Genomic DNA, 17633 nt, shown 5'->3' with positions numbered 1-17633 from the left:
TTAACCCTGATTACTACTTTATTATTGCTATTCCACTGCTGGGATATGGATGAGTAATGAAATAAAAAACATATGCAATTCATAAAAAATTATAGTTCAGCCCATAAAATTTGTTTTTCTTGATTTTATATCTTAGCAAAATTTCTAAAGAGCTGTTATAATCAACACTTTAATATTTCTTGTGTTCTACTGACAGTAATCTAAATAAGTAAAAACTAGAATGTCACTGTAGGCAGATGGAAATTCTAATATACTTTGACAATATATATTAAATGTAAAAATTCATATTTTTCATATATTTTTCAAAAATTTCTCTTCTAAGATATTCAAAATTATGTATTAAACTTAAAAGGTGGAATGAAAATCATAACTGATAACCACTAAACATTTCAATCCATTTAAATAATGTTGAAAATTTTAATTTAACCTTTTGAAATTTTAATTAAATCTTATAAGTATTTTATAAAGACAACCAACTATTTGTAATTATGGCATTTTATATTCATCTGGTTGCCAGTGTAAAGAACTAGCAACACATTGCCACATGTATGTCCAGATAAATGTATCTGCATAAATCTATACAGGCATATAGATTTAAGAGTAATATGATTAATTAATACTCCAAAATGTTCCTAAGGCACCATGTGCAACTGTTGCAAATACTACACAAGCTTGTGAACCAGGAAATGGAACTCAACTGAACATGGAAGAGAAGTTAAGAACATGGATACTAAGAACCACTGGGAAACAATACCTCATAGTATAAGAGTCTATTGCCTTCATGCTGACAGGAAGGATTTGACAAGTTAATTAATTAGTCTTTTCTCTCACCTAAGTGTTTCAGCCACTTAAATCCCCCTGCACTCAAAAGCAAGTGTCCGTCTCTGAAGCTGGCAGTGGCAGAACCCATGCATCTGCTCAGCATCTGGACACAGTTGTCTTTTGTTTTGAGGTCATGGGGCAGGCCATGTGAAAGGTGTTTCCCAGCGCCTGGAAGGTGTTAGCCACGAACGCAGATGTTTAGAGGTTAGGGTTTCCTATGTCAACACCCAGCACTGGATCTCGAGTGACAGAGGTGCACATTTCCTAAATAAATGTGTGTGCACATGCGTGTGTGTGTGTATGATTGTAGGGTACTCTACAGTTCAAGTCCGAGAGCAAGACTGCTCCCTGTCTGGCTTGAGTGCAACACAGAATGTAGTCATGTACAGAGAAAGAGATTATTAAGTGTACTTCCACTCCAACTAATAACACTGCCTCCCAGAGTCTGAAACTTCCCCCTACATGTTTCCCTATTGAAGCTAGCCCATGGCTCAGATCTTTCTCCATCTTTCTGTGGTATATTTGGAGGCACAGTGTGGCCATCATCTTTAAAATTTTGTACCTATGTCCAAGGCAGGTTTAGCTGAGCACATTGGTATTGCCATATAGCATGGTAAAATACTGAAATTCCTCCACAGCATTTGTTAAGCAATGGTTTTCCTGGGTGTGCTTCCCACCTTCATGTTCCCCTCCTCCCTTCCCTGGAGCTCTCTTCCCAAGATCTCTACCTAGACTCTCCAAGATCCTGCTTTAGTGCCTGAGCCACATGTGTGGCTCAACAATTTTAATATCACCCTTGTCAACGTCACACAGCAGGGAAGTACAGCTGAAAGGGACAATGGGTTAACACCATTTGCACTTGCATCACAAAATACTTTAGAGGGCACTGTTGGTGGAATCCTGGTAGGATATTTTGGATTGCACCAATTTATCTGAATAATAGGAGAAGAAGAGATGCCCTTTCATTGTGAGGTTGGCTATAGAAATCTGATTCAGGGTCACTTAGGAGAGCTATTTTCATGCTGACAGATGTTCAGTAGCTTTTGTCAAGTGAGTTGGCAGCCTTTTTTCAGTTCCAAGTGGCCAGATGTCCAAATCACTAAAATCACTATTCTAACCTGATGTGTGATTTGATTAAGGTCCTTCCTGGGCTTTTTTGACTCAGAGTTCAGAAATGAATTGGAGCAGAAATTGAGACAGACCAGTAAGGGAGAACTGTAACATGTTCTGACTCTAAGACAAAACTGAATGCTTAAATGTGCCCAGCACTAACCCATTTCATAGATTAATTTAGGATTAAATCTGCATGAAATGTTATCTTAGCACTCTTCAAAAAGCCTGCAAGAAAGAAATTGTTTGTTAAAAGTAACTGTGTTATTTCAATGCTGAATATTTTTGTACTGAATGCTCAGGAAGGCTAGTGAGCATGAAAGAAAGGAGGAAGACGCTAACACAACATAACACAACACAGGGTGTCTTCCAAGTTGGAGTCATTTATTTTGATTTCTGAACCCAAGTTAGTCCAGCACTTTCCAGGCCTAGTTTTGAGTGTGGCCTAGGGTTTCTTCCAGCGCTTGGCCCAGCACCAAGAGGTTGCCCAGTATAAAATGATTTAAGCTTCACATACATTTTTACACTTCCATGTTCAGAGACAAACCCAGGCTTTGTGCATACTTAAGTTTAAATAGTTTGGAAATCTCTCTTTAAGAAAAAGAACTGAGGGAAGGCAGGAAAGCAACTCAGAGCGATGGGAAATCATCCCTGAGTTCCTGCAAGGAACTAAGTGCGCACTCATGGTGAGGATCGGAAGGAGCAGGAGACAGCAAGGATAGGCCCAGGAAAATGAAGAAATGGAGCAACCTGTGCAGAATGGAGAGGAAGACTGCCCTTTGGGAGGGGGCGAAGGCCACCAGCCAGAAAGAAATCATAGACAGGGACAGGCTCGCCGACTTGCCCCTAATTTCCAATGGGTCGTACCCAATAGGCAGGTCAATGATGCGATGGGTGGAGAGGGAGACGATATGGAAATATTCATGGAGGAGATGAGAGAAATCAGGAGAAAGCTTAGGAAGCTGCAGTTGAGGAATTGTCTGCGCATCCTTACGGGGGAGCTCTCTAATCACCATGACCATCATGACAAATTTTGCCTTATGCCTTGACTCCTGCCATCTCCATGAGATTAATACTGTAATTTCCACTGTGGTTCTGTTTTTCCCTGCATTTTCCTGATAATGCCTTTACTGATCTGTTTGCTGTGAACCTTATGTAATTTCAACGGGTGGGTTCTGTGTTACCAGCTTCTAATTGCAGATTGCCTTGGCACCCAGTCTAAGTTTCTGTCAACAATGAAGTTTCACCCATTTGCATGGAAAAATGTAGAGTTAATAAAGTAATTAAAAAGCAAAAAAAGAAAAAGAATAAAGGGACTTCCCTGGTGGTTCAGTGGGATGTGGGTTCTGCTTCCGCTTCAGTGGGATGTGGGTTCTGCTTCTACTTCAGGGGGTGTGGGTTCAATCCCTGGTTGGGGAACTTAAGATTCCACATGCCACGCAGTGAGGGAGGGAGGGCGGGAGGGATGGAGGGGGGAGGGAGGGATGGAGAGAGGGAGGAAAGAAAAAGACTATAAAATCATGAATTAAAAAGCATTAGGGCCCCAACCAAGGCTTTACAAAGGGCCCCTGAAAGTGAAGGACTCTGAAATATAAGCTCCAGGAGCATCAGGGTGGACCCTCCTCTGTCTAGATAGCGCTCCCTGTGTAGTAGGAAACAACAGTTGGGACCTTCCGTTTTACTCCTTGTAAGTTCTTTGTTGTGCTATTGTGTCTACCTTAAAGGAAAATGCAAGTTGGGCAAAATCCACCAGGTTTCTATAGGAAAAGAAAATGGATTTTCTGTCATTTAAAAGAGATCTGAAAAAAAATAAAATAAAATAAAAGAGATCTGATTAAGGGGCCACTTCCATATGATGTCTTGATGAAATGTGAATTCTGTGGCCATACAAAAAAAGATAGAATGTGTGCTAATTTTTTCAAGCTCAAAAATGAGGATACCTGGTATTCATATCTGGAAAATTCTATAGTGTCAATCCCTGAACACACTGCAAATTAGAATGGCGACAGAGGGTAGCCAGACTTCTTGTGCTGATCTTTCCACAGTGTACACAAACGTCCAATCACTATGCCGCACACCTGAAACTGATGTGATGCTGCATGTCAACTATAGTTCAGTGATAAAAAATAAATAAAATGAGCAAAAGACCTTGATAGGCATTACACAGACTACAAAATATAGTCAAGACACATCCAAGAAGACACTTAATCTCATTAGTAACTCAGTTCAGTTAAGTCCCTCAGTCATGCCTGACTCTTTGCAACCCCATACACTGCAGCGTGCCAGGCTTCCCTGTCCATCACCAATTCCCAGAGCTTGCTCAAACTCATGTCCATCGAGTCAGTGATGCCATCCAACCATCTCATCCTCTGTTGATCCATTCTCCTCCTGCCCTCAATCTTTCCCAGAATCAGGGTCTTTTCCAATGAGTCAGCTCTTCACATGAGGTGGCCAAACTATTGCAGTTTGTTTCAGCATCAGTCCTTCCAATAAATATTCAGGACTGACTTCCTTTAGGATGGACTGGTTGGATCTCCTTGCAGTCCAAGGGACACTCAAGAGTCTTCTCCAACACCACAGTTCAAAAGTATCAATTCTTCAGCGCTCAGCTTTCTTTATAGTCCAACTCTCACATCCATACATGACTACTGGGAAAACCACAGCCTTGACTAGACGGACCTTTGTCGACAAAGTAATGTCTCTGCTTTTTAATGTGCTGTCTAGGTTGGTCATAGCTTTTCTTTCAAGGAGCAAGCATGTTTGAATTTCATGGCTGCAGTCACCATCTGCAGTGATTTTAGAGCCCAAGAAAGTAGTCTGTCACTGTTTCCACTGTTTCCCCATCTATTTCCCATGAAGTGATGGGACCAGATGCCATAATCTTAGTTTTTTGAATGCTGAGTTTTAAACCAGCTTTTTCACTCTCCTCTTTCATTTTCATCAAGAGGCTCTTTAGTTCCTCTTCACTTTTGGCCATAAGGGTGGTGTCATCCGCATATCTTAGGTTATTGATATTTCTACCAGCAATCTTGATTCCAGCTTGTGCTTCATCCAGCCCAGCATTTCAAATGATGTACTCTGCATATAAGTTAAATAAGCAGGGTGACAATATACAGCCTTGACGTACTCCTTTCCCAATTTGGACCCAGTCTGTTGTTCCATGTCCAGTTCTAACTGTTGCTTCTTGACCTGCATACAGATTTCTCAGGAGGCCAGTAAGGTGTTTGGTATTCCCAACTCTTTTAAGACTTTTCCACAGTTTATTATGATCCACACAGCCAAAGGCTTTGGCACAGTCAATAAAGCGGAAGTAGACATTTTTCTGGAACTCTCTCGCCTTTTTGATCATCCAACAGATGTTGGCAACTTGATTTTTGGTTCCTCTGCCTTTTCTAAATCCAGTTTGAACATCTCGAAGTTCTCAGTTCACAAACTGTTGAAGCCTAGCTTGGAGAATTTTGTGTATTACTTTGCTAGCGTGTGAAATGACTGCAATTGTGCAGTAGTTTGAACATTCTTTGGCATTGCCTTTCTTTGGGATTGAAATGAAAACTGACATTTTAAAGTCCTGTGGCCACTGCTGAGTTTTCCAAATTTGCTGGCATATTGAGTGCAGCACTTTCATAGCATCATCTTTGAGGATTTGAAATAGCTCAACTGGAATGCCATCACCTCCACTAGCTTTGTTCATAGTGATGCTTCCTAAGGCCCACTGGACTTCACATTCCAGGATGTCTGGCTCCAGGTGAGTGATCACACCATTGTGGTTATCTGGGTCATGAAGATCTTTTTTGTACAGTTCTTCTGTGTATTCTTGCCACCTCTTCTTAGTATCTTCTGCTTCTGTTAGGTCCTTACCATTTCTGTCCTTTACCGTGCCCATCTTTGCATGAAATATTTTTTTGGTATCTCTAATTTTCTTGAAAGATCCCTAGTCTTTCCCATTCTATTGTTTTCCTCTATTCCTTTGCACTGATCACTGAGGAAGGCTTTTTTCTCTCTCCTTGCTATTCTTTGAAAGTCTGCATTCAGATGGGTATATCTTTCCTTTTCCCCTTTCCTTCTCTTCTTTTCTCAGCTATTTGTAAGGCCTCCTCAGACAACCATTTTGCCTTTTACATATCTTCTTCTTGGGGATGGTCTTGATCACTGCCTCCTGTACAAAATGACGAACCTCCGACCATAGTTCTTCAGGCACTCTGTCTCTCAGATCTAATCCCTTGAATCTGTTTGTCACTTCCACTGTATAATCGTAAGGGATTGATTTAGGTCATACCTGAATGGTCTAGTGGTTTTCCCTACTTTCTTCAATTTGAGTCTGAATTTTGCAACAGAAATCAAGACTACAAAGAGATATCATTTTTCATTCATTTAATCTGCAAAATTCAACAATGTGACAGAACCAATAGTTGAAAGGATAAGGAGGATTTCTTATATATTACTAGCGCGAGTATATACAAGCACAAGCACTTTAAAAAATAATGTAAAATTATTTTGTAAACTGAACATTGGTATACTGCATGTGGATCACTTCTATAACCCAAAAGAAACTCTTATACAGATATATCAGGAGATGTGTGTAAGGAAGTTCATTTTTGTTGTTTAATTGCTAAGTCATGTCTGACTCTTTGAGACCCTAGGACTTGTAGCCCATCAGGCTTCTCTGTCTGTGGAATTTCCTAGGCAAGAATATTGGAGTGGGTTGTTATTTCCTTCTCCAGGGGATCTTCCTGACCCAGGGATGGAACCCTGGTCTCCTACATTGCAGGCCGACTCTTTACCATCTGAGCTACTAGGGAAGTCTGAAGTTCACTGTAGCACTACTTATAAAAGCAAAAAAAAAAAAAAAAAAGATTAAAATACTCATGAACTTGAGAATAAATAACTAGTGGAATGGTATACAGCAGTAATAATGAATGAACTGTAACCACTGACAACAATGGATGGATCTCAGTAATGCAATGTTACATTAAAAAAAAAAAAAAAAACAGGTCCCAGTAGTCACCAAGTTACCTATAGTTCGTAATACTTGTTTTATGAAGCCATATATATATATATATATATATATATACACACACACATACATATACATAATAAAACATTTATCCTGCTGCATATATGTAAGATAAACATGCATTTTAGGACAGTGATTATCTTCTGCAGTTAAGGTGCTAAGATGGTGCAGGAGCACAGATGCAGATTTAAGTTATTATCAGTGGTCCAGTTTCAGAATCAACTGGTGATTTCATAGGTGTTTACTGCATCATAAGAATAAATGAATTAATAAAAGATAGGTTCACATGTGAACCATGAAGCCTATATGTCATAAACCAGTAGAATAGAATAGTTCTGTCTGCTTTGGGATCCATTTAAATCTAAAAAAATCAAAGATGGGGGAGGCCTGGGGAAAGCCCAGGTATAATGAAGGAGTGGAGAAAGCTGAGTGTTAAGTGTCTGATTATATTGTGAAGCATAATTTGGCTGAGATTGCAGACATCTGATCTACCCCAGACAAAAAGCTGATGGTAAGCAAGTCTGATACTCTCTCAAAGCAACAGATACCTCAGTTCTACTCGCATTCAGGAACAAGGCGGCTGTGACAATGCTATCCGCAGGAGTTGCTCTTTTCCAGCTCTCACCAGCCCCAGTCCAATTCTGTCTTGACCAGCTGACAGGGGCTGAGGCATTAGCAGAAGGATAGAGCCTATTTTTAATGAACCAGAGGCGATGAGCTCAGGAAATAATTATTCAACCTCACTCTTCTCCCCCCTTCCCACCTGCTTCCAGTATGTTGGCCTCACAGAGAACATGGGCTGCAGCTTCCCCTGGAAACCAGAGGGTAAAGGATCTGCTGAGGCAGTGTGTACAGGTCAGCCTGCCAGGGCACACAGCAGGATGGAGAAGGGTAGGAGTAGGTCTGGAGAGACAAGCAGAAGATACACAACACGGGAAGAGAAACAGAAGTGCTGAGGGAAGCTTCTGAGAAAGCTTCTGAAAGGGAGGCAGATTTTTAGTCATCTTTTCTCTTCTTCCTTCCTAGAATGCAGATACAAAGCCTAGAAGAACAGGTATTGTATTTTGACCATGGAAGATGAAAAACACATTTGAAGAATGGTAAATCAGGAAGACAGAGAAAGTCTGGTTCCAAAGCAGTCCCTAATAATCTAGCCCCAAAGTCACTGCGACATAATAAAAAAATCAAACAAACCAACCTTTTAATGTCAGGCTTCTGTTACATGCAGCCAAATGCAATCCTGATCAATTCAGACACTTTGCCAAAGTCTCTGATCAGATAGGCTGAATTATTAAGAAACTTTGTATGTAGTAACTTCCAGTGTACTGGATAAACAAACATTATTTTGGAATAATTTGAGTTAATGTTTGAGGCTTCATAAAAAATGAATATTTGAGATTCATTTATCTTCATTTTTAAAATTTAAAATGAACATTAATTAACTGACAGTAGAAATAAGCTGAAAGTCAATAACTTTTCTTTTATCTGCATATTAACTGACAGACAACCTAAAGCTTTTATTCTTTCTTCTGGCTCATTTAAGATGGCTCATTTTGGGAGTAAATAAGGTGAGGTGTCAAATTTATAACATATGCTTAGCACTTCTACCTAAAACAGCTGATTAGCAACTTGAAAAAAACTGATTTCTAATGCACCAACCTGTATAAAGACTTTTTGCCTGGAAAAATAATTAGGAAAATACAGCAAGAAATGAGTAATATCACAATCACTCTTATGATTAAATCAATTCTCTCTCAAAGATAAAATGAAACAGCTCTCACTGCTGAATAAACAAGAAAAGATAGTACATAACAGATTAAATGTAAATCTGTTTATCCATCTTTTAGTATGTTTTCTATGATACATTACATATTACTGCAAAGTCACACAACTTCTCAAGAGTGCTAAAATGTTTGAATATCAGTGAATATTTTAACTATACTAGAGAAGTTTGCCAGCTAAAGGAATTCAACTAGTGAATTTTATGGTAAAGAAGAAAATTACATTCTAATCTGTTTTGTAAAATCTACCTCTTATAAATTGGGGCAAAGCTGTACATAGATAAACCTGTGATTTGTGACCAATGTGATTTCTTTTTTTTTTTTTTAATTTATTTATTATTATTATTTTTTTTTTCCAGTGGGTTTTGTCATACATTGATATGAATCAGCCATGGATTTACATGTATTCCCAATCCCGATCCCCCCTCCCACCTCCCTCTCCACCCGATTCCTCTGGGTCTTCCCAGTGCACCAGGCCGGAGCACTTGTCTCATGCATCCCACCTGGGCTGGTGATCTGTTTCACCATAGATAGTATACATGCTGTTCTTTTGAAATATCCCACCCTCACATTCTCCCACAGAGTTCAAAAGTCTGTTCTGTATTTCTGTGTCTCTTTTTCTGTTTTGCATATAGGGTTATCGTTATCACCTTTCTAAATTCCATATATATGTGTTAGTATGCTGTAATGTTCTTTATCTTTCTGGCTTACTTCACTCTGTATAATGGGCTCCAGCTTCATCCATCTCATTAGGACTGGTTCAAATGAATTCTTTTTAATGGCTGAGTAATATTCCATGGTGTATATGTACCACAGCTTCCTTATCCATTCGTCTGCTGATGGGCATCTAGGTTGCTTCCATGTCCTGGCTATTATAAACAGTGCTGCGATGAACATTGGGGTGCACGTGTCTCTTTCAGATCTGGTTTCCTCAGTGTGTATGCCCAGAAGTGGGATTGCTGGGTCATATGGCAGTTCTATTTCCAGTTTTTTAAGAAATCTCCACACTGTTTTCCATAGCGGCTGTACTAGTTTGCATTCCCACCAACAGTGTAAGAGGGTTCCCTTTTCTCAATGTGATTTATTAGTAAGAAGCATATGAAAGATTTTATAGCTCTCTGTAGACCAATTAGGTCCTGCAGTCTCATAGTCACCAGGGCCCTCTTTAACTGCATCTTCCAAACCTGAAACTGATGGGGGGTTGATGCTCAGAAAAATGCAGTATCAGTGGGGTTGGTGACAAAACTGAGAATGATGGGCCATGGGCAGAATCTGTGTATTTCAGGGGCATTTAAAGGAAATGCAAGACAGTTGGAATGACAGCACATGCCAACTTCCCTTGGGCTCAGACACTGATAAAAATAGATTGACTTAACACACTGTGGTTTAATAACATGAAACTTTCCCTTGGAATTCCTACTGCATTACTTTGTGCAGCCCTTGTTATAAGATCAGATCTACTTTAATAAAACACCTGGAGGGGCTACCAATGAACAATGTGGTTTTGGTTCCTGTCTCCATGAGACTGAAGATGGAGAAGGATTACGACCTTTGGTTGCCAACCTTTCCTTAGAGATATTGTTTGGGTTAATCTTACATAACAGAGACTGGGTAACTGTTATTCTCTCCACCCAGTTAAACTATATTTCCCAGTCTCCCTTGGAATAGGTGCAGCCATCTAATAAGTTCTGCCAACAGAATATGGGCAGAAATGATGCACACTGCCTTTAGGCCGAGCACACAGCAATCCTCCCTTCTTTTTCCCTTATGTCAGCTAAACACAGGATCCTCTTAAGAGTTTAGAGAGTAGAGCCACGATTCTGCAAGGAGTCTGGGCTCCTGAAAGACTGTGTGGAGCAGGGTCTTCCTGCCAGCCCTTACTGGGTTGATGAGAACAGGGAGAACAGTAACGGCAACACTCATTTATGTGACAGGGCACCAAGATCTTAGGACAATTTGTTATAGCAATTAAACCACCCTGACTAATACATCTTAAGATCTGCATATGAAAAGAATACTATTTAATAATAACCTCAATTCATACATACAAATAAAAATGAGTGTATACGCAACTTACTGATCTTCCAGTAAAAGCCTAGAAAATACCTATTTCCTAATAACTTTAACAGATTTTGGCATATAGTTCTACAGTCTTGATAGGTATCAGACTTCATTGGGCGGGGTGGGGAGGGGGTGGCAAATGTCACAAAACTGAGGGCTTTCATTTCTATTTTCTTCACCTGGAAAACATTTTAAAAGAAAAAACTATTTAATTCTTAGGAAATTATTCATTTTTAGTGATATTCAAATGATAATATTAATATCTCAGAATATAAGACCCTCTCACCTCTATTTAACAAGGAACAAAAATAACTGCATATGTAGTTTTTGTTTCCACAATTTAAAAAAATCCAACCTTATCTTTTGGAACAAGAATAAATGCTTGTGTTATTGGCAGATACTCACGAGAAATACTTTTGTGATTGTTAGACACTAATTACTGCACTCATGCAATCTTGCCATGGGAATCCTACTTTTGCTATGTGCTCAATACATTTAAATTCTAGCTTGCACAGCTCTTGGAAATGGCTTCCTCTCTCAAAAGTCTTTACTCACCCCAATCCTGTATGATGCTATTGACCAAGTTAAGATGCGACGTAAGCATAGTGAGCCTCCAGTTATTTTTTCTCTTAGATGCTTTCAATCGACTATTCAGAGATTAGTTTCCCTACACAAAGTCATTGAACTCACTCATCTCAAAACAGCTAAAACAAAGCGGTATAGATCAGCTCCAGGTTCAGTGGCCACACTGTAGGAGCACAATTCATTTGTTAATTAAATGCATACTGTCTACACCACTGCCTCCTGCTAGCTTCAAATTTCTGTTTATAGGAACTGCTTGGTTTGCCTAAGGAGTGGAAATAAAACAGACACCTCCCTCTGTTCCTGCTAAACAGTCTTCACGGAAGCTTCTCTCCCACCCCTAGCAGCGGATCAGCCTAGGAGCATTATAAGAACGTCAGCTCCACTACTTGTTTCTCCCTGACGTCCCCCAAATTAACAACACAGTTTTGACAGTAACACAATAACTGATCATTTATATCAAAAGAGCCTCTTGATGAAGGTGAAAGAGAAGCGTGAAAAAGTTGGCTTTAAAGCTCAACATTCAGAAGACTAAGATCATGGCATCCGGTCCCATCACTTCATGGCAAATAGATGGGGAAACAGTGGCTGATTTTATTTTTCTGGGCTCCAAAATCACTGCAGATGGTGACTGCAGCCATGAAATTAAAAGACGCTTACTCCTTGGAAGGAAAGTTATGACCAACCTAGACAGCACATTAAAAAGCAGAGACATTACTTTGTCAACAAAGGTCCATCTAGTCAAGGCTATGGTTTTTCCAGTGGTCATGTATGGATGTGAGAGTTGGACTATACAGAAAGCTGAGCACCGAAGAATTGATGCTTTTGAACTGCGGTGTTCAAGAAGACTCATGAGAGTCCCTTGGACTGCAAGGGGATCCAACCAGTCCATCCTAAAGAACAGTCCTGAGGGCTCATTGGAAGGACTGATGTTGAAGCTGAAACTCCAACACTTTGGCCACCTGATGCAAAGAGCTGACTCATTTGAAAAGACCTTGATGCTGGGAAAGATTGAGGACAGGAGGAGAAGGGGACGACAGAGGATGAGATGGTTGGATGGCATCACTGACTCAATGGACATGGGTTTGGGTGAGCTCCGGGAGTTGGTGATGGACAGGGAGGCCTGGCGTGCTGTGATTCATGGGGTCGCAGAGTCAGACACAACTGAGCAACTGAACTGAACTAACTATATCAATAATCTGATATAGATTTGGGGAAATCCAAATCCTCCATAATTTGGGGAGACAACCAACTGCCATGTTAGGGTTTTACCCAGAAGCCCCAGGGATCAGCCTGATTTGGACCCAAACTTGTAGACAGATTTTTGCCCTGGATGTGACTTGAGTTTGCTCAATGCTGAGCTCCCTGTAGGCAGGGACTGTATCTAGTTAGCTTTCTGCTATATATGCAACACCTGGTGCAGGGCCTACACTACAGAAGTTTCTCAAAAAATACCTTCTGGAGAAAAAGAAGTACCAAGAGATAAGGCTGGAGAATCTCATACATTTAAAGTTTAGTTGGAAAACGAGGAATGAGTTAGATAATAATCATACTGTGTATCAAAGCCATACTAAGGAACTTGGTCTTCATTCTGGAGGAACCGGTAATTTCTTTTTATTGCTGTGTAGTTGATTTACAATGCTGTGATAGTTTCAGATGTAAAGCAAAGTGATTTAATTTATATATATATATATATGTCTACATACATATATCTATGTCTATCTATCTATCTATGTATATCTATTCTTTTTCAGATTCTTTTCCATTATGGATTATTATAAGAGGGACCAGTAATTTTAAGTAGGGGAGGTACTCAGATACATTTTTATTTTTAGAGAACTCGCTCTGGCAGCACGTGCCAGTTACACTGGACTCCAAGCTACATGAAGGGAGGGGCCTCTGCCTGTCTTGCTCATCACGAGTATCCCCTAGTAAAGAACACAGTGCCTGGAACATATAATCTACTCAAGAGTTAGCTGCTGAACAAATGAATAAAAAGTCCATGAAGCTTGTCTCTGAATCTTCCAGGAGAATAGGAAGGTTTTAGGGCCTCATGAGGAATTCTGACCTCCTTTAGGTTAGCCCTGTGATGTGATTTCTGAGCTAGTAGCTGGGGTGTGACCCTTCTGAACGTCTAAGAAATTCACCAGAGCAGAGTGAGACGTCACTCTCATCTGGAGACACCTTTTTGGACCCAACTAGACACATCTCTTGGGCCTAAAGTGGAACTGATTCATTCTCCAAGACACAGAGTGGGAAGAGCCATCCTCCTTGAGAACATTTTCTCAGGGGACATTTGCAGGATGCCTGAAGGTCCTTGTCAGCCCATCCCTAAAATAACAGCATTCCAAAGAGTACAAACCATAGGACCAGCAGTTAGTTTTATGGCTGATAAACATGTTTCAACCTTGAGTTCCCAGATAATGTGTTTCTATGGGTCAACTGGGCAGCCTCTGGAGTGCTGACCTTTGAAATGTGGGCATCACAACCTGACATCTGAGGCTGTTCAGTGTCTCTGGTGTCCACACAGTTCAATGAGTCTTGCTTTCCATAAAGCCTCTTCCCTCCTAACCCTGACTGTTCCCAAATATAAATGAGAAAATTAAACATTTACTTTGATGAGAAAATAGTGCTCTCTCATTGACACTTCTTCACACCCTCACTGATGTGATTTAGTTATAGTTTTTAGTAGCTGCTTTTACATTTTTAATTATTTTGCAGAGTTAAAATACATAATAATGGATAACTGTGCAATACATTAAATACTTATGGGTTCGTTGTGCCTTCTGTTATAATATAAAATCCATCTATTCTGGTTGATGGGTTTTAACCTCACACAGAATACTTTAAACTCCATTTGGACTTGTGCCTACAATCACCTTAGCAAAGTCTCTTAAGTAACTGCGCACAGCCTAATTAGTATGCATTATCAATTAACAAACTTAATAGCCGGCAGATTGATTAGATCCTCTGTTGCAGGGGCAGAGCTGAAGCGAAACAGAATGAAAAATCATTGCACGCATACACTGCAGCTTTGTTATTTTCTCAGATCCCCTCCTCCTCCTTCACATTCCTTTAATTAATGTATGCATCTGGTTCTGCATATCTGGTAAACCCAAGCTTTTCCTGACTCGTTCATAAAGCTCATTCTTAAACAGAGGGAGTTCCTACTTCCCTTTCCTTTGGGGGGTTCTACATATATCATTTTCACCCCTCTTCTTGCCCTTTGCATAGCACTGAATTTTAAAGGGCTGCTTCTCCCAGCCTGATTATCTTCCGGGTGGTGGAAATGGGAGAGGAATACAAAGATGAGTGGGAAGCATGTGCTTTTTAACACAGAGGACCGCCCGGGAGTCACATCGGTGGGGCTTTGACAACGATAAAGTGCTTCTGGCAATTATTTCCAAAAAGAATGGTACAAATGGACTGTCCTGTTACATCTTGTCTATTTTTGATGGACTGGAAACAATATAAATAAATGAAGGAAAATCCACAATCCCTCAAAGTGGGGATCAAGCAAAAAGGAGTCACCAACTGCACTGTTCATAAAACACTGGCATTATAAGAATTTTACACCTTCCATAAACATTCAACACAAAATTCTAAAAAGACTTCTGAAGACATTTCCAACACCATAAATTGTCACCCTGTAGTGCTGGTTTGGGTTTTATTTTTCTATTTTAAACAAAGTAATGGTTCATGCCATATTTTATTTATTAGCTGTTCTCGGGTATAGTATCTTTCTGCTTCTATGTGGGAAGAGTTCTAATTAGGATGTGGAGGAGGCACAGAGGAGTGTCTTAAATTTCAAAGACAACCTGATGCTTGAGGTCTGTTGACTGTCTCTCTAAAACCACTGCTGTTGTTCAGTGGCTCAGCCGTGTCTGACTCTTTGCGACCCCGTGAACTGCAGCACACCAGGCTTCCCTGTCCTGCACCATCTCCTGGAGTTTGCTCAAACTCATGTCCATTGAGTCGGTGATGCCATCCAACCAAGAACTAAAATCCCACAGTCTCCAGCGCAAAAAACACAGTTCAAAACCGTATCAGTTTTCCTAGGTCTAGAAAACTTTTTCTTGACTGTCCTTCTAAAGGCAGACAGTCCTGCCTGCCTCTCTGACTTCACCTCACACCAGCTTCCTCTTAATCCATAATGTTTCAGCCACACCAGCCTTCCCACTTCCTGAGCACACAAAGCGCCTTCCTCTCACTTGCTTCCCTCACCCTGAGATACCCCTCCCTATTCTTCCTACGGTTTACCTTTTCTTATCATGAAGGTCTCAGCTCAGATATCACCTCCCAAGAGCGGCCTTTCCCAATCCCCCAATCTAAAGTAATGCCCACTCCCCTCATCTGACCAACAGGATTTTTTTCATCACTATTGTATTAATATCATAGCTCTTCCACTGTCTTACATGATCTTACTTATCTGCTTCTTTATTTAATATATTTGTCCCTTCTAAGAGCACAAGCTTCTTGTTGGAAAGGACCTCAATTGCTTATTCCTGGTTATTTGGCTTTACCACTGAGCACAGTACCAGCACATTTTAGGAGCTTAATAAATGTTTGTTGAATAAAATGTGATTGAATAAATAGTAGAAAATTAATAAGGAGTGGGGATTAATGTATATGTGTATGAGAAGAGAAAAGAGGGTCAACACTGAACCCAGAGTAATACCAACAATTATTAAACAAACAAGCCCAAGGACAAAAGACACATCTCCAAAGGAGGTATGCGGATAACCTATAAGCACATGTGAAGATGTTCATCTTTAGCCATTAGGGAAATGCAAATCAAAGCCACAATGAGATACCCACTAGGACGGCTAGAATAAAAAAGACAAACAATAAGTATTGGGAGAAATTGAGACTTCCATACATGGCTGGTGGAAACGTAAAATGATATACCCTCTGCAGAAGAAAAGTTGATAATTCCTCAAAATGTTAAATACAGAAGTACATTGTGATAATGCACTCAGTGGTGTTCGACTCTTTGCGATTCTGTAGACTGTAGCCCACCAGGCTCCTCCATCCGTGGAATTCTCCAGGCAGGAATACTGGAGTGGGTAGACATTTCCTTTCTCCAGGGGAATCTTTCTGATCCAGGGACAGAACCCAGGTCTCCTGAATTACAGGCAGACTCTTTATCATCTGAGCCACCAGGGAAGCCCTAGAGGTTCCATATGACCTAGTATTTCCACTCTGAAATACATACCCTCGAGAAATTAAAACATATGTCCACACAAAAATTTGACCACGACTGTTTCCAGCAGCATTATTCATTATAGCAAAAAAGAAGAAACATCCCAAAGTCCATCAACTGACAAGTGCATAAATAAAACGTGATCTAACCGTACCATGGATACGACTTGACCACAAAAAGGAATGGCAAGCTGACACAGGCTACAACATGAACAAACCTTATGCTAAGTCAAAGAAGCCAGTCACAAAAGACCACGTATTATATGATTCCATTTAGATGAAACGTCTAGAACAGGCCACTGTATAGAGACAGGCAGTAGGTAATGACACCAGAAAGGGCCTCATGAAGCAACATCAACCAGAGCTGAAGTCCTCAGGGCCTCGGGGAGGTGGCGCAAATACTGGCTTCAGAATTGCCCCACCTGGGCGAGGCAGGGTGCGCCTTTATACAGCACCTCCCGCTTCCATGGGCGCTTTACAGCGCCCACCCCCACCAAGCCCTGACCCTGGCACAGAATGGCCGTCGGCAGCCGCTGCAGATCCTACCTGCTGGCAGGTCCCAGGAGGCGACACAAGAAGATTCGAGGGCCAGGAGGCAGGCGCAGGCGCGTCTGCTCCCAGAGGACAGGAGGCGCCGAGCTTGGGCCCCCGCGCAAGGCTGGGGAGGCTGGGTAGCGGAGGGAAGCGGACCGCGTGCCTAGAGGAGGGCACGCGGCGAGGTCAGAGGCTCTAGGAGGGCGAAGAGGGCTTCACCCAGCTGGAGCCTGGCTTTCTGGGAGACAAGCTCTCCAAGGTCCACGCGGACTGACTGCGCCTGACGACCTCCCCTTCCTCCCGCCATCTTCCCAGGATCCACCTCTGCTCACTTCTGGAGTCCTCCTGTTTGTCTTCCCCGTGTCGATCCCTCTTCGAGCCCCAGAAAGGAACGGGCCACAGCTGGGTGACCCCAGTGCCCGACCGCCCCACCTGAGAACAGAGCCGCTGCCGTAACATGGGTCTAGTACAGCGGGTTTAAATGTGTTGTCTTATGCCCAAACTGACAGAGCTCCATTCTCTCACGT

The 17633-nt window shown here is 41.2% G+C and overlaps 1 protein-coding gene across 1 annotated transcript; it reads left to right on the top strand.

Annotated features, from left to right (window-relative positions):
- Window positions 1-625: 625 nt before the first annotated feature.
- Window positions 626-3237, top strand: LOC122705553 (protein BEX3-like). The gene is made up of 2 exons (XM_043920995.1): window positions 626-637; window positions 2661-3237. The coding sequence occupies exon 2, from the start codon at window positions 2673-2675 to the stop codon at window positions 2979-2981; it is 309 nt and encodes a 102-aa protein (XP_043776930.1). The 5' UTR covers window positions 626-637; window positions 2661-2672; the 3' UTR covers window positions 2982-3237.
- The last annotated feature ends 14396 nt before the right edge of the window (window positions 3238-17633 follow it).

Source organism: Cervus elaphus, chromosome 12 (genome assembly GCF_910594005.1).
Source record: "Cervus elaphus chromosome 12, mCerEla1.1, whole genome shotgun sequence".
Taxonomy (NCBI): domain Eukaryota; kingdom Metazoa; phylum Chordata; class Mammalia; order Artiodactyla; family Cervidae; genus Cervus; species Cervus elaphus.
This window is presented reverse-complemented; position numbering and strand designations above follow the sequence as displayed.